General features: G+C 46.4%; 1 protein-coding gene across 5 annotated transcripts; it reads left to right on the top strand.

The window, feature by feature from the left end:
* MAP3K8 (mitogen-activated protein kinase kinase kinase 8) lies at window positions 1-26,915 on the top strand. 5 transcript variants are annotated; one of them, XM_033165912.1, is made up of 9 exons: window positions 4,648-4,764; window positions 12,169-12,257; window positions 14,388-14,752; window positions 17,627-17,791; window positions 19,256-19,517; window positions 21,530-21,636; window positions 22,456-22,608; window positions 24,647-24,893; window positions 26,522-26,915. In XM_033165912.1, exons 2-9 carry the CDS (start codon window positions 12,239-12,241, stop codon window positions 26,650-26,652), a joined length of 1,449 nt encoding a protein of 482 aa, XP_033021803.1. In that variant the 5' UTR covers window positions 4,648-4,764; window positions 12,169-12,238; the 3' UTR covers window positions 26,653-26,915. The 5 variants fall into 5 exon arrangements, with proteins under 5 accessions (XP_033021805.1, XP_033021806.1, XP_033021803.1 ...); XM_033165913.1 differs by lacking the exon at window positions 4,648-4,764 and adding an exon at window positions 11,251-11,296; XM_033165914.1 differs by lacking the exons at window positions 4,648-4,764; window positions 12,169-12,257 and adding an exon at window positions 1-507.
* Window positions 26,916-27,255: the final 340 nt, after the last annotated feature.

The raw sequence follows: 27,255 nt of genomic DNA, 5'->3' as shown, positions 1-27,255 counted from the left end.
ACCATCTCCACCCTGCTCTCGAGATGAGCCAAGGGCCACATGGCGAGGTGCTAAGCTCCTTGATAGCTTGATTCCTCCTCCATGTGCTGTGTGATAAAACTTTTCCATGGACCTCGCCTCTGGAGTCACGCCACATGCTTGGGCTATGGAATCTCGTGTGGCACACCCTCAAAAATGCACCTTGGCCAACTTGAGAAGGAGACGCCTCTTCAGCCTGTGAGGTTGGCCCTGTTGAGAACCAAGGGTGTCATTAAAATTAATTGTGAGTTTCAGAATGCTAATAACCCCGGCAGGTTTTTTAAAATAGTGACACCTGAAGGTCCGGCTGCACATTAGGTGCTCAGAAGGACGTACTGCTCCTCGGCTCCACTTGTCTATTCCTCCCATTGCTCCACAACCTGATCTACTTCCTTTGCCCGTTTCCTTTGCCCGGATTTCTTGAGGGATTAGCAGGCTGAGAGAGGATCTCGGTGGAAGATGAATCACATGGACTCCATCTTCAAAAAGGTGAGCCCAGGAAAGCAAGGCTGCAATAGATGAGAGATAAGAGAAACCCCCAACATATTATCTGCCTGTTCACATGTCTCTGGTGTGGATTAAAGGGGAAGACATAGAGAGACATGTATATATATATATATATTTAATCTTTTCCCCTTTGAATGGAAAAGTTCCCTTCCACCCCAGTCTCTTAAAATCTTGACCTTAAAAGATGACCTCGGTGGAGCTTCCACGTGAAAATGATCTGTGGATAGTTTTGCAAAATAATTTGTGGAAGGAGGTGAACTTTACTGGTGTTGGACTGAGGCTAAAGAGACTTTGGGTTCAAATCCAAGCGGCAATCTGGCACACACTCACTCGGGAGTAATTTCCATTGAACTCAGTGGGGCTTGCTTCTGAGCAAGACACGTATAGGATTGCAACGTTAAGTCACAAAGCCCACTGGTGGTGCAATCCTAAGCACGTCTACTCAGAAGTAGGACTCCAAGGATTTCATTGGGAGAGACCGGCCCAAACGCTTTTAGACCAATCACTGTTCTCCAATCTGCCTCCCAGGGTTGTTCTGGACTTCTGGGTGAAAATGTGGTCTAAAAATGTTACATATGCTAGGGGCATCGTTGAAGTTGGAAGAGATATAAAATAAATAAAGAGTGAAGTGATAACTTTGGAGAAAGTGGGGCAGGATCTGATGAAACGAGAACGTGAACGTAAGGCTTAGCCAGAGCTGTTCATCGAAACTGTATCTCAAATCTTTCCAAGAACAGTATGCTCCTACTAAGAGTGGCGCAGTCAATCCAGGACTTAATTTGGATGATCTTGCAGAATCTGTGTAGCCATTGTTTTCATGTTCATCTGAGGTTGGCTGGGGTGGTTATGGTGTGGGTGAACCCTTTTATAGTCTCGTATCCTGACTTCATGTTTTTAACACACACTAGGGTGTGTATGTGTTTATTATTCTATTATTGCTCTGTTTGTAAATCACTTTGGGACTTTTTGTAGTGGGAAGCTATATACAAATTTAATAAACTCAAACCTGCTTCAAAATGTGATAAGCCCTCCGTGATGCATGGGGGAGGGGGAGGGACCCTGATACTCGTTTTGCTGCGTTCTGCCCCAAAGTCCTGCCTTGATGACGCACCTGCATACCCAGTGAAGCTGTGCCGGTAAAAAGACATGGCTTATCATTGATCTTCAGTGGGTGTGTTGTGACCTACAACTGAACTGTGGTCTACTCTAGAGGCGACATGCCAGCGATACCTTTTAAGAGAAGGAAAAAGATGGAGATTAGGAGAAAGGGGAGGTGAAGAGAAAACTCGGCCATGAAGCTCATTGGGTGACCTCTGTCCAGTCACTGCCTCTCAGCCCAACATAACTCACAGGGTTGTTGCAAGAATTAAATGAGGAGGTTATGGCACTTTCAGCTCCTTGGAGAAAAAGGTAGGATATAATAATAATAATAATAATAATAATAATAATAATGGAGAATAGAGGCAGAAGATGAATGGGTGTATAGAATCAAAGATTCTAGGTACATCCCATATGCACTTTATATCTCAATATCTCATTTTATGATTATGCCCTGACTGGGGCAATAAAAGGGTACTGCCACCACAGGAAACTGGAACTGCAACTGGAAAACAACAACCGTTTCTGTTATTTGCTCTCATTCAGACTTCACAAGCTTATCTAAAATACTGTATGGATGAAGTGTTCTATAGGACTATATCATTATATAGGACTATATCTATATCATTTTGGTGGTGGCGCTGCTGTGGGGAATTGCAATGCCCCAGGCCTCACACATGGAGGGGGTCACATAAAAACTGACAATCAACATTAATAAGTAACCATTAACCAATGGCAAAACCTAGTAAAGGCTCAGAGGGAAGTGGGGGCAAAGGCTATATAATGGCCCATAGGGATGTAACTAAAAATCTTATTTGTTAGAATAGCCAAATCTCTTTTAAACTGGCATGATACACCAGAGACTAAAATTTTGATACTTCCTGCTGAGTTGTATGGACAAATTAATGTTTTTGCTTAATTTTACTTAAGACTCCCTTTCTCTACAAGATGAAGAGGGGATTGTTCCGTACTATTAATATGCAACATCTTAATATGGCAGCATCTTAAAAAGCAGAGACATCACCTTGCCGACAAAGGTCCGTATAGTTAAAGCTATGGTTTCCCCAGTAGTGATGTATGGAAGTGAGAGCTGGACCATAAAGAAGGCTGATAGCCGTAGAATTGATGCTTTTGAATTATGGTGCTGGAGGAGACTCTTGAGAGTCCCATGGACTGCAAGAAGATCAAACCTATCCATTCTTAAAGAAATCAGCCCTGTGTGTTCACTGGAAGGACAGATCCTGAAGCTGAGGCTCCAGTACTTTGGCCACCTCATGAGAAGAGAAGACTCCCTGGAAAAGACCCTGATGTTGGGAAAGATTGAGGGCACAAGGAGAAGGGGACGACAGAGGACAAGATGGTTGGACAGTGTTCTCAAAGCTACCAATATGAGACTGACCAAACTGCGGGAGGCAGTGGAAGACAGGAGTGCCTGGCATGCTCCGGTCCATGGGGTTACAAAGAGTCGGACACGACTAAATGACTAAACAACAACAACAAATTAATATGGAATTAATTTTTTTTTTTTTAAAAAAAAAAATCTGCTTTAAATGTGCAGGTGGGGGCCCTTAGAAACTTCCTCATCCTAATATGACCCCGTATAATCCAAGAAAATGTGGAGGGCACCAGGTTGGCAAAGGCTGCTCTACAATATCAATGTTATTTTAACTAGGTTCTGATTTGTCTTCCAACGGCAGAGAGGGGAGAGCTGTTAAGTGCTGGAAGCAGAGCCTTTACGGTGGCTGTGGAAATCCCCGAAATGAGAATTTCCACTTCTTTAGTCACCTGCAGAAATGCCTACAAGGTGTGGCCTTCCCCCCTGGCTTTTGGAGAGGCAGTTTAAGTATAGCCAGAACAATTCTGATGGCCGTTAATCCCTATCCCCCACTGCACACAAGCCTAAGGCTGGGTAAATGGAATAAATATATGTTATTCCCCACTTAACTCCTTCCTGCTGTTTCCTGTGTGCCACACTTTTGTTTGTAAGGTCCTGGGGGCAGAGACCTGCCCTCTTACGCCTTGCAAAACGCCATGAATGTTGCAAAGTGTGGTAGGGGTTAGCATGTTGGACTAGAGCCCTGACAGAGACCAGGGTTCAAATCCCCCACTCAGCCATGAAGCTGGCCGGGTGGTTTTGGGCCAAGTCATCCACCCAACTCTGAACCGGACCTACCTCCCAGGGTTGTTGTGAAGAAAGTAAAGCAAAGGGAAGAGAGACACCTTACACCCAGCTTGAGCTCCTGAAGAAATAACAACCACCATATTAGTTTAGCTTTGTTTTTTATGATTTTGGTCCTTTTTAAAAAAAAAAACCACTGAATTTTTGCTTGCCTCTTGAGGGAAAGGAGTGGAAAGCTATTATACAAAAAATGTCAAGGGCCTCCTCCCGCTGGCACCAAGGTTTCGTGGGCTTAAAAAAAAGGCTGCACTTTGAAAGTTCCTGCAGCTCCCCCCAAAAAAATGGAATTTGGGAGGCAAGGCAGGTGTTTGAACTCCCTGGAGTAAATGCAGGACTAGTCAGTGTGGTGCAGTGGTTCGAGTGTCCGACTGGGACTTGGAAGCCCAGGGTTCAAATCCCCACGCGACCTCCCTCACAGGGTTGTTGTTGGGACCAATTGAGGAGAGGGAGAGCCATGCGCGCCACCTTGGAGAAAAAGGCGGGGTGTGAATGCAACCAATAAATAAATAAAGAAGTAGATCACAAACAGTTGAAGCATCCGATTCAGCGTCGCCGCCAGTTCCCGCTTCTGTCGGGTATGGGGAACAAGCGAAATCGAAACCGGAGGTGGAAGCGGCAGCGGCTGCCGGACAGTCTCTGCGCGTCGAGGAGCCGTGAGTCAGTCCGTCGGCCGCCCGGCTGGTCTCGGGATTGCAGGCGGAGCTCCGCCTCCTCCTCCGCCGGGCTTTCCCCCATCACAGCGGGGACTGCTCCGCCAGTGGCTCCGGGTGCGAGTTCGGAGAGAGAGAGGCGGCCGTCCTTCTCGTCTCCGGCTGCTGCCTTCCTTTGCTCCCGGGGCGCCAACTCCGCGGAGGCGCCGGAGGTGAAGCTGGCTGCGCGGGACGCGACGCCGGGAAGCGGGGCAGAGACCGACGCCCGCCCCGTCGGAGAGCCCCCTCGGAGAGCCGAGGGAGAGAAAGCAAGTAAGCATCGGGGCGACCCACCCAAACAACGATGGCTGCTGCCCACTTTTGCTGAAACCCCGAGTTCCGTTTTCCGAATTTTCCGTATTGAAATTAAATTAACCTGTTGCCCGCCCTCAGCTTCTGATATATGGCGAGATATATAGTGCTTTATAGACACATCCCATTCAGTTTTAATATGAAAAGGGACCTGTAGTTTAAACTTCCGCAGCAGCTGCGTGGTGATAGGAAGAAGGGGCATTTTCTCTTCCCTTTTTACAGCTGGGAAACTGAGGCTGAGAGTGACTTTCCCGCGGGATATCATGCCAAATAGCATTGGGGTGATCCCTCTTCATTAAGAGGGTGTCTTTATTAAGGAGATGAACTTTTAATGACAACATCCCATTCCCAAGTGCTGTGGTGCTTTAAAAGGCTTATATAGACTTGGGCTGCAATCCTATATACACTTACCTGGGAGCAAGCCCCATTGAGCTCCATGGGGCTCACTTCTGTGTAAGGCCAATTCCTTTTACCCAGAGTGCCACAGCCCCATTCCAGCTACAGTACATTATTTTCAGATAATTTTCCTTTGGAGATAATGTAGTTTCTGACCTTAAGTTAACCAGGCTGTAATTCTGTGCACCTGTATGTTCCTATTGAGCTCAGTGGTTGCTTCTGAGCAGACGTGCATGGGATTGCAGCTTTTAAAGTGGCTTTTAATTGGTAATGTGAATCTGGAAACTCTCTTGGCCAGAAGGCAAACTTGCATTACAAATGCCTCTTCAGTCTTCTGCATTGACAGCCCATCAGATATTCGCAGTGCTAGTGCTAGTGCGAGGGGATCTCAGCTGTGATTTCATCCATCCCTGCAGAGGAAATGAATGCGAGTGTGTTTGGGAAGTCCCCATTCAAAGCTCCCCTCTGGCGGTAAGCCTCTGGCGCGCAGCCTCAGACCCTCCCATCACAGCTATGGGAATAATAAGGCTGATTTGCCTTATAGCATTGTTGTAAGGAATGGTATGCATGAAGTGTTTTGGATACTCAGTCTAGAAGAACTGCTAAGTACTGTTAAATTTGTTTGGGGTCAGAGTGTTCAAAGCTTTTATACAAACCCTGCACAAATAGTCCCTAATAAATCAGTATGTACCTGTAAAATGGAGTGTGTTTGTCTATATAAAATAGGTTTTGTTTTTTTTTAAAAGAGATCAGTTATTGCATTTTTAAATGCAAAAAAGGTATTTGGCAGCTGAATGAGTCTCCATCCCACTGCAAAAAAGGAAACACTTTCAATATACCTGAGGCTAGTGAAGTAACTGAACATAGAAAGTATTTGTGATTTTAAAAGTAGCAGCTGCTCAGGTTAAGTGTGATTTAGATAGAAGGTCTTTATCCATGCAGGTTATTGTGTCAGGACATTTTCCTGCAGCTCCTGTACCGAAATCCCTTTGTCTCAAAGCCTTAAACCATTGAAACTTAATTTAAAAGTGCAATACCTTGGGTGTCATTCAGTGCTAGTCCTACTCAGAGTAGATCCACTGAAATGATGAAGCCTAAGTTAGCAATTATGGTGCTGGAGGAGACTCTTGAAGGTCCCATGGACTGCAAGAAGATTAAACCTATCCATTCTGAAGGAAATCGGCCTTGAGTGCTCACTGGAAGGACAAATCCTGAAGCTGAGGCTCCAATGCTTTGCCCACCTCATGAGAAGAGAAGACTCCCTGGAAATGACCCTGATGTTGGGAAAGACTGAGAGCGCAAGGAGAAGGGGACGACAGAGGACAAGATGGTTGGACAGTGTTCTCAAAGCTACCAACATGAGTCACCAAACTGCGGGAGGCAGTGGAAGACAGGAGTGCCTGGCATGCTCCGGTCCATGGGGTCACAAAGAGTCGGACACGATTAAACGACTTAAAGATGACGACAACAACAACAACAACTTAGCAATGTCCATAGACGTCAGTGGGTCAACCCGGAGTAGGAGTTGTGTTTCCCTATTGCCCATTGCTACATCAAACATGCCAGTGGATCATTATTTAAAATAAGTCAGCTTTGTACCATTTGCCGAATGGTTGGAGCCAGGTTAAATGAGTTTAACTTGAAATCAGTGGGATAAGTTAGCTCGCACTGAAATCAACGGGCCTCAAAGTACATGCAGCTAACTTAAGTCTGGATCCGACCCTATGAGCTTGGTGATGATGCCATTGACGTACGCTAATAATGTAAGCAAAAAAGGAACGTTTTCCTGCCCTGAGGAGGCTGCAGTATTTCAGCAGTGGGAGAGATGACAGGTGAGAACTAAGGGGTTAAGCCAGAGTTTTTTTTGGGAAAGAAAGAAAGGTCTGGAGGAAGAAATAGGATGTTTTGGACTAAAACTCCCATCAGCCACAGCAAACATGGTCACCCATTGTCAGGAATTTTGGGAGCTGTGGTTCATAACAGTGTGGTATAGTGGTTAGTGTGTTGGACCTCTGGCCAGTCACTGCCTCTCAGCCTAACCTACCCCAGAGGGCTGTTGTGAAGATAAAATAGAGAGTGGGGAAAACCATGTATACCACCGTGAGCTCCTTTGGAGGTGGGATATAAATGTGACGATTATAATAGCAGCAGTAACATATTCTGGCTATTCCTGACTTCGTTGTTTTGAAAGAAGGAGATGCCAATATTGGGTTAAATTCAAATGTGCTTATACTTAGAGAAGACCCCTTGAAGTCAGTGGGGTTTCAGCTAGCCATCACTCAAATAAACCCATTGTTTGTGTGTTAACACTATGGATGGAGAAATAGCAAGCAAAATAAATGTGATTAGCGCTTGTCGTGTCACTTTGGCAGTTGTTGAGCATGTAAAAAGCAGTATGCAGAAGTTGTCATAGTTCCTTTTTCTACTTTTCATTGTCGCTGGGCTCTCCCGGCGTGCGAGATGTTGCATCATCTCAAGCGAAGGGGCAGCCATGAGCAGAAGCAGTGGTTCTCCTGAGTGAACACGAAAGTGAAAGGGAGCCTTCTCGATTTCATTGGGTCACCTTGAGGAAATTTCACTGGGGATTTCTCTGCTCTTTCTCTTAAGGCTTACAGGAGGGTGGTGAATGGTGTCTAGGCTCGGTGCCTCTGCCCTTTGAGGAGGACACGCACTTTCTGTGCAAAAGGTCCCTGGGATCTCCACTTAAAAGGAGCTCGGAGCTGGGAAAGAGGCCCCTGTCAGGGGCAGCCAAAGCTTCGCCCTTCAGATGTTGCTGGACTACAACTCCCATCATCCCTGAGCATTGGGACTGAAACATGTTGTAGTCCATCAACACTATATTGGCTGTCCCTAGCACCAGTTTGGGGGTTTTGAGAGCTGCTTAACCGTCAAGAGTGGAGGGGCAGTGCTAGGCGAAGTGGGCCACCATCTTCCGCCTTCGTTCACATGCCCAGCTTGGAAACACGGTTGGTATCCTCTGAAAGCCACTGCTTTGGGGTGGAGAGGGTGAAAATATGCTGCCAGTCGCAGTTCCCAATGTCACGTCTGTCTGGATGCTCCTGACCTGACTCACCTGCAGTCTGTTTTGTTTACCTGATAGCAGCGCGTTGCATGAATCAGATTTGTGGAGAGAAATGTAGTAAGCGGGGGGAAAGGAAACAGGCCTGCCTCGAAATTAGGTCATGTTTCTTCTCAATGGGGACACAGGCAGGTGTCCTTGTCCCAGATAAAGGAATGTTTGCTTACGCCTCCTCTTAATAGCTTTGCTGGTCAGCTACTCCGAGGCAGAGTTATCTGGAATGCTGCCTTAATGGAACCTGCAACGTTTCCAACCCATCACGTGGGGAGCATTCCCAGTGTGGCACTTGGGCAAGGTCTTCTTGGCCAAGCCCAATGTGACAACAAGTGGCTTCCCCAAGCTAGTGTCCTTCCAGGGGACTAAGCACTTTGTCGGTACTTTGTTGCGCAAGAGGCTCAAAGGGTCAGCTGTGCTGCAGGTTGCCTGGAATAATCTCCGGCCTTGTGAATTTCTTTAGTGGTGTTGCTTCAGAGTCTGTGTGGGACCATCATTACTGCTAGGAATGGGAAACAACAGCCACAGGCCTTTCCCCACCGAGAAAATTAAAATCCGGTCCTGATACAACCTAGATACAAAGCAAAAGTGCCTTGAAGGGGTATGTACACTGGAAGGTGGGAGAGTCAGGGGCTCTCCAGATGTTGCTAGACTACAATTCCCATCATCCCTGACCATTGCTGTGCTAGCCGGGGCTGATGGGAGTTGGAGTCCAGTGACACCTGGAGGGTCACATGTTCCCTACCCTTGTGAGACTCTGCTGCTTTAAACTGCTTTACCTTTCTTCAGGGAATTCTGGGAGTTGTAGTTTTGTGCATTCAGGTAGGTAGCCATGTTGGTCTGACACAGTCAAAATAAAAAATTAAAAAATAGTCCAGTAGCACGTTAGAGACCAACTAAATTTGATCTGGGTATAAGCTTTCGTGTGCATCTGAAGAAGTGTGCATGCACACAAAAGCTTATATCTAGAACAAACTTACTACTGGACTATTTTTTAATTTTTTATTAGTTTTGTGCAGTGAGGCTAAGGAGCTCAGGAACCGCAGTTCCAAATATTTACAAGGCATGTATGTGTGTGTTCAAAGAGTCCATTAATTATCACCCTATGAAGATAAAGGGAAAGGGTGTCTGGGATATTTAGGGGTTCCTGAAGACAGGGTGGAGTATCTAATTCACTCAATGGTGATGGCTGTTTTAGGTCACCTTTTGATGAGAGGGGCGTGGTCCATCACGCCAGGTTTCACTGCCTGTCTCACCACAGATTGTTGATCTGAAATTGCTCAATCTACAGTGCAGAGTATTCCAGATCTTCCAGAGCTGGTTTAATGCCTGAATAGAAAGAAGGGGCAGATTCATGCAACTTTCGTATCCACTGTTGGATGATTCATTGTGTTGTTGTTTTAGGCAATCCACGCATAATAGTACAGTATATGCTCTAGAATTCGATATAAATTTGGCAAGCCCCAAAACTCACGTTTCCCAGGGTTGTGTGGGCATGTGATTTTGATAAAGGCTGAACTCTTCTTGTGATGTTGTTCTACCTGAAACTCCACTGTGCTCTGCATAGTCGGCTGGGTATTTTTTATTTTTGGAAAAAATCACTTGGGTGACTCCATCCTAAGCGCTGTTCGCTGTGCTAGAATCTTGTCTATGGATGGAGATGTGTAGGGAACCTTTATGCTAACAATGATTGTGGGAACCTGTATCAGGAGTGTATGTTAGTCAAGCGCTTGAGTTGCTGTTTTGTACTGTAGATCAGGGGTATGCAGTGTGGTGCCCTCCAGATATTGTGGACTACAACTCCCGTCATTGCTGATGGTTGGCTATATTGGTTAGGGCCGATGGAAGTTGTAGTCCAGTTGCTACACAAACTCTGCAGCAATTGTAGATCTCTCTAAGGAAGCGTGTCAAATGATCAGATGTATGATTTTGTGAGGGTTTCTTTTGGAATTAAGGGATTTATGAGCTTTTTCTGCTTGTTAGGAATACATTTTTTTCCAGAGGGCAGGGCATATATGCCCTAAATACTACAGTGCTGAAGGATTTGTATTAAAATGGCCAACTTGATGAGTACACTTGAAGCCAAATAGGAGAAAAATAAATAAAACGAAACACATGTGAAAAACGCAGGACTTCCCATCCTTGGAATAGTGGGTGGAAGCAACTACTGGGGACAGGGGCAAGGGAAGGCATCTATTTACTGAATTGGAAAGCATTGCTGTGGAAGAAGCCCCTGTGCAAGAACTTGATCTGCTTTCCTATACCATCATGGAAACAATTATATCCTTTTAAAAGAACACTGATAAGCCTCACAATACAGCCATTTGAGTGTAGGCAGCAGGAAACCTAGGAGATGTTGGTCCTGGCAATCTAAAAAGAACAACGACATTAAGATGGGGACACTTCTGGCTGTTTCTGGTAAAAGGACGAAAGCATCCTATCTCATGGTCTGTTTCAAAATAATACACAGTGTAAGATGGAGTAAATCACACTTTTCAGCTAGTGAGTGGCTCTCCCTTTCCCCAGTTCATATTATGACTGTGGACCAGGATGTTCAGCCCTGCTTCTTCTCCTTTATTTTAATTTCATACCGGAGGATTGCAATCTGCAGGTGGGCAGGTGGCGCTGATCCTTTTTGCAAAGGTGCTGCAAGGTCTGCAGCCACCTGACGTGGTCCTTTAACATAGATCCCGATGGGTGTGTTTTCCACGTACCCTGTTTGAAAACATTTGCCAGAAGGCTTCCACAGCTATGTTCTGAGAAGGATGAAGATAAGGATCTTGGCCAAGGATGATAACTAGGCATGCCACTCCAGCGAGGCACGCAGGGCTGCCTGACGGCTGCAGCAGATCAGGTGTCACCTGTCCAACTTTGGGAGGAGTTAATTGATTGATCGCTCTCTCTCTCTCTCTTTTTCTCTGTGTCACCGTCCGGTTCTTCCTTCTTGTCATATATAGACACTTATCGGCTTGTGTTCAGCAAGCCAGGTAAGTCAAGAGGCACTTGTCTTCATCTAGAAGAAAGGTAGGCATACCTTTTGCATTGTAATTGAAAGTGATGGGTAGACAGGGTGAAATTTAGACCCACTTTCAAAGGACGGCCCATCTCCAGTCCTGTCTGAAAGTCTGAGATGGTCCGATCATCGTAAAAGCATGAGAAAATATAGCAAGCCTGCTGGATCAAGCCAGTGGCCCATTGAGTCCAGCATCCTGTTCTCACAATTGCTACTAGGTGGTCAGAGGAAGCAAGGCTCCTGAATACCATTTGCGGGAAGCCACAGGAGCGGGGAGGGCATTGATGCTTGAGTCCTGCTTGAGAGATTCCCACAGGTATCTGGTTGGTCACGGTGAGAACAGGATGCTGGACTAGATGGGTCACTGGCCTGCTCCAGCAGACTCATCTTACATTCTTATGTTCATGGCTAATCAGAAGCCTGTGGGAAGCCTGCGAGCTGGATATGGGTGCAACGGTACTCTGCTCACATGTGATTTCCAGCAGCTGGTATTCATAGCCAAGATGCATCTTTCAGGCAGGAAACACCCCCCCACCCTTTTCTCAGGACTTCTCTGTTTCTTCCTATGAGTTCAGGGCCAAATCATCTCATGAGAAATGAGGCTCTTCTCCAGTGGTGTGTGCTGTTCCTTAGAAGTTCTGTGTTGCCTAAACAAAAACAAAGGGGATACGTTCCTCTTTGCCTCTGTGCAAAAGGTGCTAAAAGGTAGTCTGGCTTGACTTGTGCTTTTTAATAAAACACTGGAGGATAAATATGCTTCTGAAGCCAAAAAAATTGCTCAAGTCCCAGTTTCCTCCTTACCAATGTCTATGGCGATATGTTATGTGTTGGAGAATTTCCAGTCACCTCATGGTCTAAAATAACGCAATCCTTGTTTTTCCAGGTTTTTAAGGAGTGTGTTGTGAATAGGAAGGTTCCTTCTGATTGTGGACTGGAAAGTGCTTTTAGTTGGCATGTCAGTTTTGGATTCCTGTAAGTTCCCCTCCCCAATCCTCTTACTGAAACTATGTCAAGAATCACGTAGAAAACAAAACAGCAACAAGCTGGAAGCAAAACAATGGGAGGGGTGCCATTTCAACTGACCACTGTATAGTTGCAGAATGTTTTTGGTAGCTTCCTGTAATGTGGAGTCTTGCAGGGGTTTTTTTTCCTTTTCTTTTTAATGTTGCACCACATATTGCTGGAATGCAAAAAAAAAAAAAAAATTAGAAAGACAAATTGCATAATGATTATCCTGTTAGAGCCATTGCAGCACATTCTTTGATTGTCCTGGTGGGGAACGTGACTTTGGTCACAGCTAGGGACACAATCCAGAGTGAGCTCCAGCCTGGGTTTCCTTGTAATGCATAGGAAGGATTGTGATACCTCTCAGATTCCGGATCTTTATTCCAAATATCTTCTGCTGATGGGATACTGCATATTCTCAGCCCAAAGCAGAATCTGTCACTCTCTGTTTTTTTAAAAAATGGGAAATCGTTATGCTTCCACCAGATATCACGGACATAGCTAATATGGCTGTGGTGCATGGATTGCAGCAGCTGGAATGTGATGGCATGGACACTCATTGGCTAGTTCCTGTGACGTGATGAACCACACCTGCCACACAGCCTGTGTAATTCTTATGCATTGCCCACATCAATTATTTGCTGGATGAGTGCTCCTCTCACCATATGCATTTAAAAAAACAGAAAGGGGAAAAGGAGGGGATGGGGATCTAGGCAGGTTTCAACTAATGAGTAAAGGACGTGGCATGGGGCTGCCCCAGCCTGCAGCATTTCCCTGGTAGATTTATTTCCTCCCCTCCCCCCCCCCTGTTAAACTTGAGCAGCCACTGTCACAGGCAGCCCACACACTCTTCTCCAGTACATATACTAGTGGCCAATGTCACCTTATGCTGGAAGGTGCAGGGGTGGGGAAAAGGTCAGGGCAGAGTCTCCTCCAGCAAGCAGCTGCAGCAGAAGGTCTGGCTTCTCTTGCAGAAGGGGGAGGGCAGCTGAAGGGAAAACCCCACAGCAGGGGCCATCCGTGCTGTCCAGAATTACACCAGAGATGGGGAACTCCCACCATCTCTGACCCTTGGCCAGACTTGCTGAGGCTGATGGGAGTTGAAGTCCAGCAACCTCTGGCAGCCTTGAAGCACACGGTGATAGCCCTCCTCCCTTGTACTTGTAAGCCTGGTCAGCAAAGCGCGCACCTCAACTCCACTGACCCGAGCACATTGCAGTCGCTGCTGCTGCAGGCTTGGATCCTTCGCTCTCTTCCAATCTGTTGTGCCGAAGAGCACTGCCTTCCCATCACATTAGTCCAAAAGGGCCCTGTGGCCTTCAGATGTTGTTGGAGTCCAAACCCCAGCAGCATAGCCAGTGGTCAGGGATGATGGGCATTGGTCAGGCAACCTCTGGGGGGGGGCCCACAGATTCCCCATCCTTGCAGCAGTATCGGTACAGCTGGCAGTTAAATCTCTTTGACCGTCCTCTGAAAAAAGACCGTGTTAAGTCCCATTGATTTCAGCGGCAGCTTAATGCACAGTTAACCTGCAAGTCCGGTGGGACTTAAAAACATGTGTAACCTTGGCCCACTGTAAGAATCCCTTATGGCCATCTGCCAACTTGCCCTGCTGCTTTAACTGGGGCTTGCAATCTGATCCTATACATGTTTCTTTGAAAGTAGGCCTTGCTGAGTCCAATGAACTTGCTTCCTAGTAAGGTCGCAGCTGCTCCATACATTCTAAGCACGTACAAAACATGTGGCTTTCCGCAGAGAATCCTGGGAGCGGTGTTTTGCTAAGGCTATTGGGTGCTGTAGCTCTATGAGGAATAAACTACAGTTCCCATGATTCATTGGGAAAAACCATGTGCTATAAATGTGTGTTGCATGGATGTGACCTAAGTATATATAGGATCCCTGCCTTATAACTACGCAAGGTTGTGGCCTAAAGTATGCAGACTCCATAGGCTTCTTCTCCCCCTCCAGTGTTAAGATATGCGTGTTCTAACTGCAGATGCCAAATAACTTCTTACGTTGAAATCATTTCGCTTTTGTCTGTAACTTGCTGTGAAATCTTATCCTGCTCTTTCTTTGTTTGTGGTTTGTCATTTGCAGGTAGGATAAGGGGAAGAGGGAAAACCGTGATGGAGTATATGAGCACCGACAGTGACCATAAGCAGGAAATTGACTTATTGCTAACAGACTTAAATATGTCTGAAGTGATTGACATCATGGAGAACCTTTACCCAAATGGAGACCTTGCCGTTTACGAAGACAGCCTCCTTGCCCTGTGTCCGGAGACGAACAAGAACGAGGAGCGCGCCGAATCCTTACTGTTCAGCGGAAGGGAAGTTCCGTCGTTGTCGTCCGTCAAGTACGGGACGGTGGAAGACTTGCTGGCTTTTGCAAACCAAGTGTCTAACACTGCCAAGCAGTTTTGCCGGCCCAGGAGACAAGAGTCTGGAATCATATTAAATATGGTACGTTCTTTCCTTTGAAATGCCCGCCTGCCATTGTGAACGCACTTGGCCTGCACTTGATTCAGAGGCAGTAAGCCTCTGGATAGCAGTTGCTGGGAATGACATATGGGGAGGATGCTGGTGCTTATGGGAAGCCCAAAAGAAGAAAATGAGTGTGTGTGGTTGGCCACTGTGGGAACAGGATGCTGGACTAGCTTGGCCTGATCCAGCAGGCTCCTCTCATGCTCCAGTTGCTGTTGAAGGCTGTGGGATTTTCTGGTAAAAAAAAAATGGGCTTAAAGTTAGGGTCTCCAAGATAGACTCCGGCTTGTGGATTGGATGACCTAGATGCACAAAATGCAACACGCATAGACTAAAATCATAGGAAGCTCCTTGATACAGAGTGAGATCATTAGTCCATCTAGCAGCGTGTTTCAGACAGGACTCGGGGATTTTGTCTGCAAAGCATGCCCAGAAGCTACAGCTTGTCAGTTATTGGATTTTACTGAAGAAATGGACCACACAGTTTTGATTTTTTACATGTGCAAGCCGTGTACAACATTACAGCCCTACCTAGGGATAGAGCCCATGCGCCAAGTGTGTGGTAGGGAGAACAGGTGCGATCTCACTCCCCTCCATGAGATGAACTGGATTGGGGGGGGGACAAGTATCCCCCAATCTGTTTCATGCTTCAAGCTGCAGTAGAAATTGACAATATTTTCCAATTGCATAAAGGTAAAGGGACCCCTGACCATTAGGTCCAGTTGTGTCCGACTCTGGGGTTGTGGTGCTCATCTCGCATTACTGGCCGAGGGAGCTGGTGTACAGCTTCCGGGTCATGTGGCTGGCATGACTAAGCCACTTCTGGTGAACCAGAGCAGCGCACGGAAACTCCGTTTACCTTCCTGCCGGAGTGGTACCTATTTATCTACTTGCACTTTGACGTGGTTTCAAACTGCTAGGTGGGCAGGAGCTGGGACCGAGCAACGGGAGCTCACCCCGTCGCGGGAATTCGAACCGCCAACCTTCTGATCAGCAAGCCCTAGGCTCTGTGGTTTAACTCACAGCACCACCCGTATCCCTTTCCAATTGCATACCTGTATCTTAATCCTGTAACAGAGAGGAAGCCTTATAAAACAACTGAAAGAACATTGCTCTGAGCTTGGGCAGTCGGATAGAACTGGATGGGTCTTCCCAGCTGTTTTGGTTTTTTTTTTTTATTGCCTTCCTAGCACCCATTCATGGACGGTGTGGCTTTATGTCATCAGCTCCGACTCTTGTGAACCAAGCCTGCCCACCCAAGGGGGTGGGAGGGTATCCTGACGCAATGACAGTATCATGGCTCTTGAAGTTGCATAGTGTGGAGGAACTGGGAGACATAAATGTTGTGCAGAAGGCAGCTGCTGCAGCAGAGCTAAGGTTTCTAAGGCCCCCTGCAAGCAGCTTGGCTTTAAAATGCATATTGCGGTTTGAATATGGTGTGATCAATTGATTAATTAATATGTCTTGGTTGCCTGGATAGAGGATGGTGATGTTTGCATGTGTGCAGAAGCTAGCCCACTGCAAATAGGTAAATTTATATAATTATAATAATAATAATAATAATTAATAATAATAATAATAATTAATAATAATATTTCTACCCCACCCATCTGGCTGGGTTTCCCCAGCCACTCCGGGCGGCTTTCAACAAACATTAAAAACTTCCCTAAACAGGGCTGTCTTCAGATGTCTTCTAAAAGTCAGATAGTTGTTTATTTCCTTGACATCTGATGGGAGGGTGTTCCACAGGGCGGGCGCCACTACAGAGAAGGCCCTCTGCCTGGTTCCCTGTAACTTCGCTTCTCGCAGTGAGGGAACCGCCAGAAGGCCCTCGGAGCTGGTCCTCAGTGTCCGTGCTGAACGATGGGGGTGGAGACGCTCCTTCAGGTATATCCGTTGCTTTGCCCACTTTGGCCTCTTGGCCCTGCCCCACTGGCAAGGCCCCCCAAGAAAGGAATGTGGCCCCAGGCTCAGAAAGCTTCCCCACCTCTCATCTAAACAAGCAGCCGACTAAACACCGCAGCCCTACTTTTAATTGTGAGAAGCTCAAACTCTCGCCTTGCGCTGTTTGAGAACCTTGCAAACGTAGCGCTTTTGCCGGCCAGCTGTGCTTGTGGTTTCAAAGTACCATTCAAACCTGCATGACGTAATGAGGTTTTATGCCTCTCTGCTTATCTTCTCTGAATATTTCGTAAAAGTGCCTCTTTCCCCCTCCCCTGTACCGCCTTTGAGGGTAGGAAGTGTCAAAAACTGTTTGCTTACCTTCTCTAACCAAACCCACAGCTTTGTGGAGCAAGAGGCGGGCAGGTTCCAGGAATGAACAAACAAACCAGCAGATGGACTCATTACGCAAATCCCTCTGCCAGGCTGCTGTTGCCAGACAATAAGGTGCAACTGAGTCTTTATGGGAGGCTAATCGCTCACTGGAATTATAAATATTTCCAGAGCGAACTGAATGCTTTACGTGCCGTTCCCATTTGATTGGTCTACATAAAGGCTGCTCCTTCCTTTGTGCCACAAGGCTTCTTTGTACTGCGCAAAGTTCGGTTCCCAGAATGTGAAGGCTTCTCACTCAGGGGGTTGGACTAGATGACCCTTGGGGATCCCTTCCAACTCTTCTCTAATTCTATGCTTGGCACACAGAAGCTCCCAGGCAACTTCCATTTAAAAGATCTCGTGAAGTGTTGTGTGTGCAGGGACAGCGAGGCTGGAGAACCATGGCAAGAACAGATAGTGTTGGACAAGGTGGGATCAGTCAGTCTGATTCTGGGAGGGCAATTTCTCTGGTGAGTTTTTCTCATGGAAATAAATAGCTTTCTTTAATTTCGCCTCATCTTATTATTTTTTCTATAGATCAGTCCAAAAAATGGGCGCTATCAAATTGACTCCGATGTGCTCCTGTTTCCATGGAAGCTAACCTATAGAAATATCGGGACTGACTTTATTCCACGGGGAGCATTCGGGAAAGTCTACTTGGCACAAGATACAGAAACCAAAAAGCGCATGGCTTGCAAACTGGTACGTTCCTAGGGTTCCCTTTCCGAGGGTCTGTTATGTGTCAGGTCTGTTCTGCTATTAGATGGACTTTCTGCCTTTCATTTAATGTAGTGATAAGCAGGGGAGGGGGGTATTGTCGCTTTTATGATGGAGGAAATATCTGTCCAGATGTAATAGGTTGTAGCATGTGCTGATTCTAGACCCACTGAAATGAATGAGTGTGGCTAACTTGGGGCCTGTTAATTTCAGTGGGTCTTCTCTGAGTAGGTAGCACCCAATATCTACAAGGGTGCACATGGTGCCCTCTGAGATGTGAAAGGAGCTCAATGCAAGCAAGTTCTTTGCCCTGTTGTCTTACACTTTGGGATATGTGCATTAAGGTGAGGCATTAATTGGTGACAAATGGTGAAGATAATTATTTAGATGCATGAAGATTATGGGAACCCAGGCTGGGTCTGGTCTGTGCCCACCTTCAAAGGCCTTGTATAAATGCCATGTTTTTACAGTAGTCCTATCCCGATGGATTTCTATTTTGAGTGCTTTCCTCGGGGCTTGCTGGGTTTGCTCATATGTCATCACAAAACAGCTGCTCAAACCAGCAGTCTCCATTTCTGCTTGCCACCCTCACGCCAAGCGTTCCATCAACCAGTGGGGAGGCTGATGAGCGAAGTCCCATCTGCCTCTTCCAACTCACAGCTGGGACAGGGCGGTGGTAGTGGTCGTTGTCCCTGCAGTTGCTTTGAGATTTGGGGATGCTGTGTGGTGAAAATTTTCGACCCCTCTCCAGCTGAGGAAGGCTGCAGTATTCTTTTGGGTAACAAAGGTACTCAAAGCAGCTGCCCAAGTGTTTCAGCCCGGACACTGAGGTCCAGCGCCGAGGGCCTTCTGGCGGTTCCCTCACTGCGAGAAGTGAGGTTACAGGGAACCAGGCAGAGGGCCTTCTCGGTAGTGGCACCCGCCCTGTGGAACACCCTCTCATCAGACGTCAAGGAAATAAATAACTATCTATCTATCTTTTAGAAGACATCTGAAGGGCAGCCCTGTTTAGGGAAGCTTTTAATGTTTGATGTTTTATTATGCTTTGAATTCTGTTGGGAGCTGCCCAGAGTTACTGGGGAAACCCAGCCAGATGGGCGGGATATCATTTCTTTATGTTGTTGTTGTTGTTGTTGTTTATTTATTTTCAAAGCAAGCCCCATTCTGGCTCCAGGATGTAGGTGCTGGACATTAGGCATGCGCTCAACGCACCTCATCCACACAGCAGCAAAGCAACCCTCCATCCAACCTTGACAACTCCCTTGGACTCCCTCAATTAGTTCACTGTTTCCTGAGCCTTTTGTATTCCCTACCACCTTCCTTCCCTTTGTAATAGTAAGCTCAGAGCATTGAGACAATGATCTCCAGGGCATTATGTGCATCAGCTCATGAACTGTGGATCTTTGCTCTGCCTGCTTTACTTAACCTGCCTCCATTTTGGCCCTCTAGGTCCCAGTGGAACAGTTCAAGCCATCGGATGTTGAGATCCAGGCCTGCTTCCGCCATGAGAATATTGCCGAACTTTACGGAGCCATTTTGTGGGACGAGACAATCCACCTCTTCATGGAGGCAGGAGAAGGAGGCTCTGTCCTGGAGAAGGTGGAAAGCTGTGGGCCTCTAAGAGAATTCGAGATCATTTGGGTGACAAAGCATATCCTCAAGGGACTTGAGTTTCTTCACTCTAAGGGAGTTATACACCAAGATATAAAACGTAGGTTATAATTCACTTTTAAGCAGCTGTGCGCTCCCCTTATACCAGTTGCACTGTGTAGTGTTCGAAACCTTCAGTTTAGAAGCTGTGGCCCTCGGAATGTGGTTGGACTCCAGCTCCCATCAGCCTCTGCAAGTTTGGCCAACGGTCAGGGATGATGGGAGTTGTAGTCCAGCAACACCTGCAGGAGCACAGGATTATACCTTGTCCTTATGTGCAACACCCATGATTTATAAATTGGGCTCAAGATAATCCTGGAAGTTCCTTGGAAGACCTATCTGGAGGTTGTCAGTGAGATTTGTATGTTTATCTTAAGTAAATGTTTATGCCTATGACTTCTGTTCATTCGGATCTGGGAGAGTCCTTTGACAGAATGTTAGAAATATAAAGAAATAAAAGCCAAAGCTGTAAAAAGCCTGCCAAAGGCAAACAGGCGTAAGGATGACTTTCTACAGCCTGTTCACAAGCCTTCTAAAATGACCACCATAAAGGAAGCCCAGTGATCCTTCTGAGGAAGGCAGGTTTTACATCTGTTAATAAGTAGAATACTAAATAGTCCTCCAATGAACCTCAGTAAGAAGGATATACAGAATGAGGCAGGTGGTCAGTAATGGCATTTTAGGAGCAATTTTCCCTGTGTAAACAGAGTGTCTAGAATATGCCTCAGAGGTCACCCACTGCGGTTCTTGGAGCACCTTTGGCAGTCAAGCCAAGATTGGAAGTGGTCGTCCTTACTGCACAGTCCTGGGCATGTCTGTTCAGAAATAAGTTCCATGGGATCCATGCACAGGATTGCTGCCTTAATATGTAGGAAACCGCTACTTTCCCTCTTTAGAAAATGTGCACCCTTATTACTTATTTCTTAAAAGGAAAAAACATGTTTCAGATTCCTTGATTGCATTTGCATGCCGCCTGCTAGCGACAACAACAATTTACAATAACAATGCACGGCATTAAAATTCACTTTAAAACTATAGGGCCATTGAACACAGCACCAGACTCCAGCAGCTGAGAAATAAAACCAATCGATCAAGCCCCGGGGTAGTGGAGCCAAAAATTCCGCAGAAGTTTTTGGGATAATTTTTTTAACCCTTATTTATTTATTTTGCTTGTCGTAGCCAAACAGGTTATGCAGCAGAAGCTCCCTTGAGTTTGTGATTCTGTGTTACAAAGGCCAGGATGCCCAAGGAGGGGGAAAAGCCTTTCTTATTCTTCTCTACATCTATAGCTTTAGGCCAGGATTTGTACCAAGAGCCTCATTAAGAGAGGTGTGTCCAGCTGAAATGCCATGAAGTCTGGTGTCTTTGGGGACTCCTGTCTCCAATCTTGCTCAGTTTATTGCTGTCAAAGGCTTCAGCTTCTAGTGTTTGCCCTGAAGCCTGAAAGCTACACAGGAGCTCTAGTTTGTTTGCCTTTTTAAAGAAATGTCCTGCTTCAGGTTTTTGTTTGTTTGTTTGTCTGTTTTAACATCTCTTGGTTAGCCAGCCTATGTGGATGCTTGGACCCCATCAGTGTTAGAAGGTTATTTACAGTCCCAGGAAAGAGAAACTAAACCAAAAAGATTTCCTGCTTCCCCTTTCCCCCAGCCTCCTGTGCATTTATACATAGGCTCTTGCAAAATTATTATTATTATTATTATTAATAATAATAATAATAATAATATAGGTAGTAGTAGTAATAATAAGAATAGTAAATAAAAGTGTAGCATTCGTAGCTATTAAAGATACTTAGGGGACAATGATATTTTGCATTTAATTTTAGTCTTCAAAGCACCTTGCATACATTTCCTCAGTGAACCTTACATCCAGCCCTGTAAGGCAGGCCAGTATTTACTGTTGCTGCATTGCAGGGGGATGATGGGGGGAAACCACCTTCCAAGTTGTTTAGTTCTGCTGGGGAGAAAAATACCGCGCATATTGCCCTCCGTTTTGCTTGCCTGCACCTCAAGCAGATGTTGAGATTTCCTCTCCAGGTCCCTAACAAACCCTCGTTTGTTCTCCTTTTGTTTCTAGCCAGCAACATTGTTTTCATGTCAACCAAAGCAGTTCTGGTGGACTTCGGTCTGAGCGTTCAAATGACGGAAGATGTTTTCTATCCCAAAGACCTCCGTGGAACAGAGGTGAGAACCAGGTGCTAGAAGGGAGCCTTGCTGCTATTTCTCTCGTGTCATTATAATGAGAGGTGAACGGGAAAAGAGCTGCCACAAGGGCAGGGTGTGTACTGTGTGTCATAGTCCCATTGGAAGATCTGTTGGGAGCTCGTGCAGGAGAAAACTCAACCGTATCCCCCTTTTTCATGTGCTCATGAAAACAAACAAATACTTGATTTGCACCGTCTTAAGTTTAAAAATAGGCAAAAGTAATGGTTAAAAAAAAGCCTGGGATGATTTAGTGATAACTGATAGTTTGGGGGGGGGAGGTGCAGGGAAACTGGACTTTGGTTTAGTTACATCCCATCATTCCACGGGAAGATTTCAATCCTATTCTGCAGGTTGCAACGCCGGCGTGCAAATGTGTGTGCGTGCTGAAGTTTCAGGTGCCCGGCTTACGGCATTTCTTCTCTATAACTGTTGGCTCAGTTCAGATGTAACGCCAAACCACGGTTTGGTGTTACATGAATGAGCCACAGGCTCAAGCGGTCCCTGCTCACTTTGCTCTTTCCCAGACCATAGTTTGTTAGCAGACCATAGTTTGACAGATGGTTTTGCCTCCAAGGCGAAATGGGAAACCCAATTCAAACCCATCAGCCCTTATAAGTGTGGCCAGGGATGATGGGAACTGTAGCATCGTCTGGAGGACCAAAATAATTTCCCCACACCTATGCTGGAATGGGAGGGGGCAGGGAATAAAACCACTTCCCTGTTGCCCAGTCTTTCTTGCTGTTAAGGCTGTCAGGATTCAAGACCGGAGCTAATTTTCCCTCTGGGTTCCATTTGCAGATTTACATGAGCCCAGAAGTGATCCTTTGCCGAGGCCACACTACAAAAGCCGACATCTATAGCCTGGGAGCAACAATCATCCACATGCAGACTGGCATCCCACCATGGGTGAATCGCTATCCCCGTGCGGCATACCCCTCCTACCTCTACATAGTAAGCATGGACTCTGGTCGCGTGGGCAATGGACCTGTGCTGGCCCAGGTGCCCATTCCCAGCACACACCCCTTTCTTATAGCACCTGCCTTATTTTTAGGCTTGTTGACTTCCTATAGGCACCTGGTTGGCCATTGCAGGAAACAGGGTACTCCCTTAACTAGCATAGGAAGCTGCCTTAGACCATGTCCGAGTTACTGGTCCATCTAGCTCAGAACTGTCCACTCAGCCTGGCAGCGGCTTTCCAGGGTGTTGGGCAGGGGAAGGTCTCCCCCATCGCCTGCTACCTGGCTCTTTTGACTGGAGATGCGAAGGGTTGATCTTGGGACTTTCTGCATACGCTCCATGCGCCTCACTGCTGAGCCTGATCCAGAAATGCTTGTTTTGCAATGCTCTCGAGGGCAAAACTACAGGCTGAGTCACCCTGCGCAGTTGCCGGGCCCAGAGTGGCAACACGATGAGCACCACAGATAGGTATTTTCCAACCCCGCTTGGAAATGGCACTCGGAATGAATTCTGACTGGGACACAAAGCAGGCATGTGATGTTTGAGATCTGAAACCAGATCTCCAAGTTTAACTTAAAAGAAGCTACAAAGAGACCCGGATTAGAGCAGCAGCCGTTGTGTGTGTTTGTGTGTTCACACCATTTCCCCAAGCTATATAATTGCCCATCCCCCTGCTATTAGCCTCACCAAGCTATGTGGGTGGAAGGATACAAATACCTGTTGTCTCCACATACCCAGGAGCACTTTGGCAAAGTGGCATGGAAGGAAAGAGTTAGATTCTCACCCGGGGCCACTGCTGTGACCCAAACTGGAGCTTGCTCCATCAGCTACTTATGAATGTATTTCTAAGAATACTTGTGTGTCTCCTGTATTGCCCCCATCCCCAAAGTGTGACAAATCTGCAGAATCTGGACAGCACTTCAGATTGCAGGTGGGGGCTCATGTGGTTAAATGCTTGTCCGTCGGCAGGGGATCCTGCACACAGAAAAATCGAAATTTAGAGGAGCATTTGGGTTATGAGCTCCCACCTGTCGTCTGAAGTGGTACAGCCACAGCAGAGGTTTAGTGCCTCAACGAGAACGAAGCCCCAGACGTGCATTTCCACTCCCAAGTCTATTTTTTCCTTTTCTTTTTGACCTTCTTGCTGTTTGAACTTGGCAAACTTCCATGGGATTGTGGAAGTATGAACAACAAGGGGAATGATGCCATTTGTTTCTCTCTGATCTGAGTGGGAGGGAGGTGGAAACTGCAAGCTGTGAAGTTCACTGGCAGAATGTGAACTTGGCAGAGGAACTGTAGGGCGATGAACTCAGGCTCCCGTGACTGTCCCAAGGTTTTAGGCCTCGTAAACTGGAGCCATTGTGTGCAGACGTGGTTTTTTTTTTTTTAGCAGATTTTCTTCAAGCCAGTAGCTCAGTAGTAGATCATCTGCCTTGGATGCAGAAGTTCCTAGGTTCAGTCCCTAACACATCAAAGTGTGTGTGTGTGGGGGGGGAGTTCTTGCTTGGAAACCTGGAGAGCTGCTGCCAGTCACTGTAGGCAGTGCTGAGTTGGCGGGTCCCCATGACCCGATTCAGTATAAGGCAGCTCCCTACACTTCTGTGTTTGCATGGTGATCTTGATGTGCCAAGCCTCCTCACAGTGCCAACCAGTGTGTCACGTTGCCAGCGCACAAACCGATGTTTGCCGAAACCGAATCGGTGCTCCGTTTTGGCCTGCAAGCTGGGTCATCCCCCAGTTGTCCTGTGTTCGTTGGCCCAGATTGCGGAGCGAGGATCTCCGACCTTTGGATGAACTCAAAGCCGGTTTGTTAGGGTTTGCTGTTCCACTGTGGAACTGGCTCCGTTTCCAGCTTTGCCGTGGTTCTTCACGGCGGCGGCAGAGTGGCAGTTTTCCAAAGCATGAGTCAGGGCGAGGAAATTCCTAGGGCGGTAACCTTATGATAGAAAGGAGCCTCTCCAAAGCTGTTTTTCTCTCTCCCTCTCGGTGAGCATCGTGCTAAAAGCCGCCGGCTTTTCTTTCCTCTCGATAGATCCACAAGCAAGCGCCACCTCTGGAAGACATTGCTGAGGACTGCAGTGCTGGCATGAGGAGGTTGCTGGAAGCTTCTCTGGAAAGGAACCCAAACCAAAGACCCTCTGCCACAGAGCTGCTTAAGCACGAGGCCCTGCACCCCCCTCCGGAGGAACAGCCCCGGTGTCAGAGCCTGGACTCGGCACTCTTTGAAAGGAAAAGGCTGCTGACCAGGGAGGAGCTGGAGCTGCCAGAAAACATTGCTGGTACAAAACCAATCCATCTACTTCTGCCCTCTGGGTGTGGCTGGACTCCAGCACCCATCAGCCCCAGCCAACATGGCCAGCGGCCAAGGATGATGGGTATCATAGTCCAGTAACCTCTGGGGGTCCACAGGTTCCCCATTCCCTGCTCTAACAGAAGGGGACAGGGGTACAGGACTGAGCCTGTGCCAGACAGAAGTGCTTTGTCAAGTCACAGGTCAAGGTGGAAGCAGCAGGTGAAGGGATTGAGGTGAACGTGGGAGACTGAGATAGACTCTTGTCAGAGTATTTGTCTGGAGGAGGGAGTGCACAGCTGCTCCTGTCCAAAAGGCTCTACATGGACCTATCCCTGCTCTAGTCTTTTCCAGGTGGAGGCTGTGCTTACGGCAAGGTTGAAGCTTAAGGGCTTGTGGTCAAAGTCTTAGGATAAGGTCAGGATAAGGTTCCCGTTCATTTCAGAAATCTCATTAGCTTCCCAGTGGAACGAGGCTTTAGCTTCAGTGCAGCAGATTCCTGGAAAATCAGTTCAATGACAAGCTCACACAAATCACCCAGGAAGGTCTTGGGAAAAGGGGGGGGGGAAAGTATTTTGGAGCTCCCAGAACTGTGAAATATACTTTTCTCCAGTATTTTGAATATTAGGTTTGGTTTTTTGTTTTAAGAAACGGGATGTGTTGAGGGAAAACAACAGCAATGCAAATCAGTTAAAACAACATACAATTTTTTAACATGTGATTTCTCAATTTTTGGTTGTTTTTTTTTTATAAAAAAAAAAACGAACACATGAGTATGGGATTACATGCACCCGAACTTTTCAAACATCAATAGGCAAATCTGACAAAATTAAGTTGACTGTCCAGAGATGTCCCACCCACGTCCTGCTAACTAGACCCTTTCTAAGATGATTGCTAAAATGTACCTTGTGTAGTGGGTGACAATATCCTAGCCCTTTAACAGTGCTGTCCTATGCATGTTTACTCAGAACTAAGTCCTACTGTGCTCCATGGGGCTTGCAACTGTGTACGTGTGTTTAGAATGGAAGCGGTAACCTTTTATATGTCGGCTGACCCATTAGTGGAGCTCCGCTACCTTTCGAGCTTGCAGCAATAGGTAACTAAGCTGCAGCACAGGCAGAGCAAGGGTTTGTCAGAAATTTGCATTAATGATGCCTGATTTTCCTGTGCTGTTTCCCTCTCTGGCATACCGGAGGTAAACTGCACTAAGAAATGGGAGGCACAGATAGATGGTGAGACAGAGATTAGTGCACACAAGAACGGTACTATTTCATGCTTTGTGCTTCACTTGCCAAAAAAGTTGTCTCCATCAATAGGTTTGTAAAAAGGAAACATCCCTTCTACTCATTGTAAACTTTATTGATGCTGCAGAAGAATTAAACTGAGAACTGGATGAATGGCTGTAACCACCTATTAGGGTTCATCTCCCTCGAGTCTGTGTTTCCTTTTCTTCTGCAAAGGCTGCTGATTTATTAGTTTTCTCAAAAAAAAAAGCATATTTAGTGAGCCGAAGCAGATTTGAAAAATCACCACCAATTACTCTAAAACGTGTCTTGCAGTATAATATCATATGGTGATCTCTCTCTCTCTCTCTCTTTTAAAATTCTTCCTTGTCAGATTCTTCAAGTCTTGGGATTACCGAGGAATCGGAACTGCTAAAGAGGCAGCGATCGTTGTACATAGACATTGGAGCATTAGCAGGCTACTTTAACATTGTCCGGGGAACAACAACGCTAGACTACGAATAAATCTGAGGATCTCTTGTGCTGGACAGAAGGAGATAATACCTCTTATAGGACTAACTGCTTTTGAAGAAGAGTGCAATCGGTTTTTATCACTTGAAGGATTTTCTAAAGCTAACCCTTTTGGGAATTCTGACCAGTATATAATGATCACCGCTGTCTTTACGTTCTGGATGAAAGCAAACGTCAACAGATTACTTGTTTTGTTGGCATATGGTGTGTGTCTTGCGTGCACACATCATTTGTGATTTGAATAATGTTCAGTGTGTGTATGTGTGTGTGTGTATATATCTGTACATATATCGCAGAATTCTGTGACACACACACACACACACACGTAATGTGCATTAAAAAGAAAGAAAGAGCTGACTGGGTCTGAATAGTTAAGCTGAGCTTCATTCAGACCCCCCATTAAGACTCCTTGAATGCTTCCACCTAAGAACTGTCAAAGTGCACATTGGATCAGATCTGTGGCTGTTTCTAAACAGTGCTTGCTTCCAGCAGTGACTTTTTGTAGCGTTGCCTTGGCTAGGATGCCTCCAACTTTGCAAATCCTTGGCTTATAGCATGGGGCTGGCTTCCTCAAGAAGGCCTGGAGCATTGCTTAGT

Source organism: Lacerta agilis, chromosome 12 (assembly GCF_009819535.1).
Source record: "Lacerta agilis isolate rLacAgi1 chromosome 12, rLacAgi1.pri, whole genome shotgun sequence".
In the NCBI taxonomy this organism is placed as follows: domain Eukaryota; kingdom Metazoa; phylum Chordata; class Lepidosauria; order Squamata; family Lacertidae; genus Lacerta; species Lacerta agilis.
The sequence above is the reverse complement of the archived record's forward strand: the minus strand, read 5'-3'. Positions and strand labels throughout refer to the sequence as shown.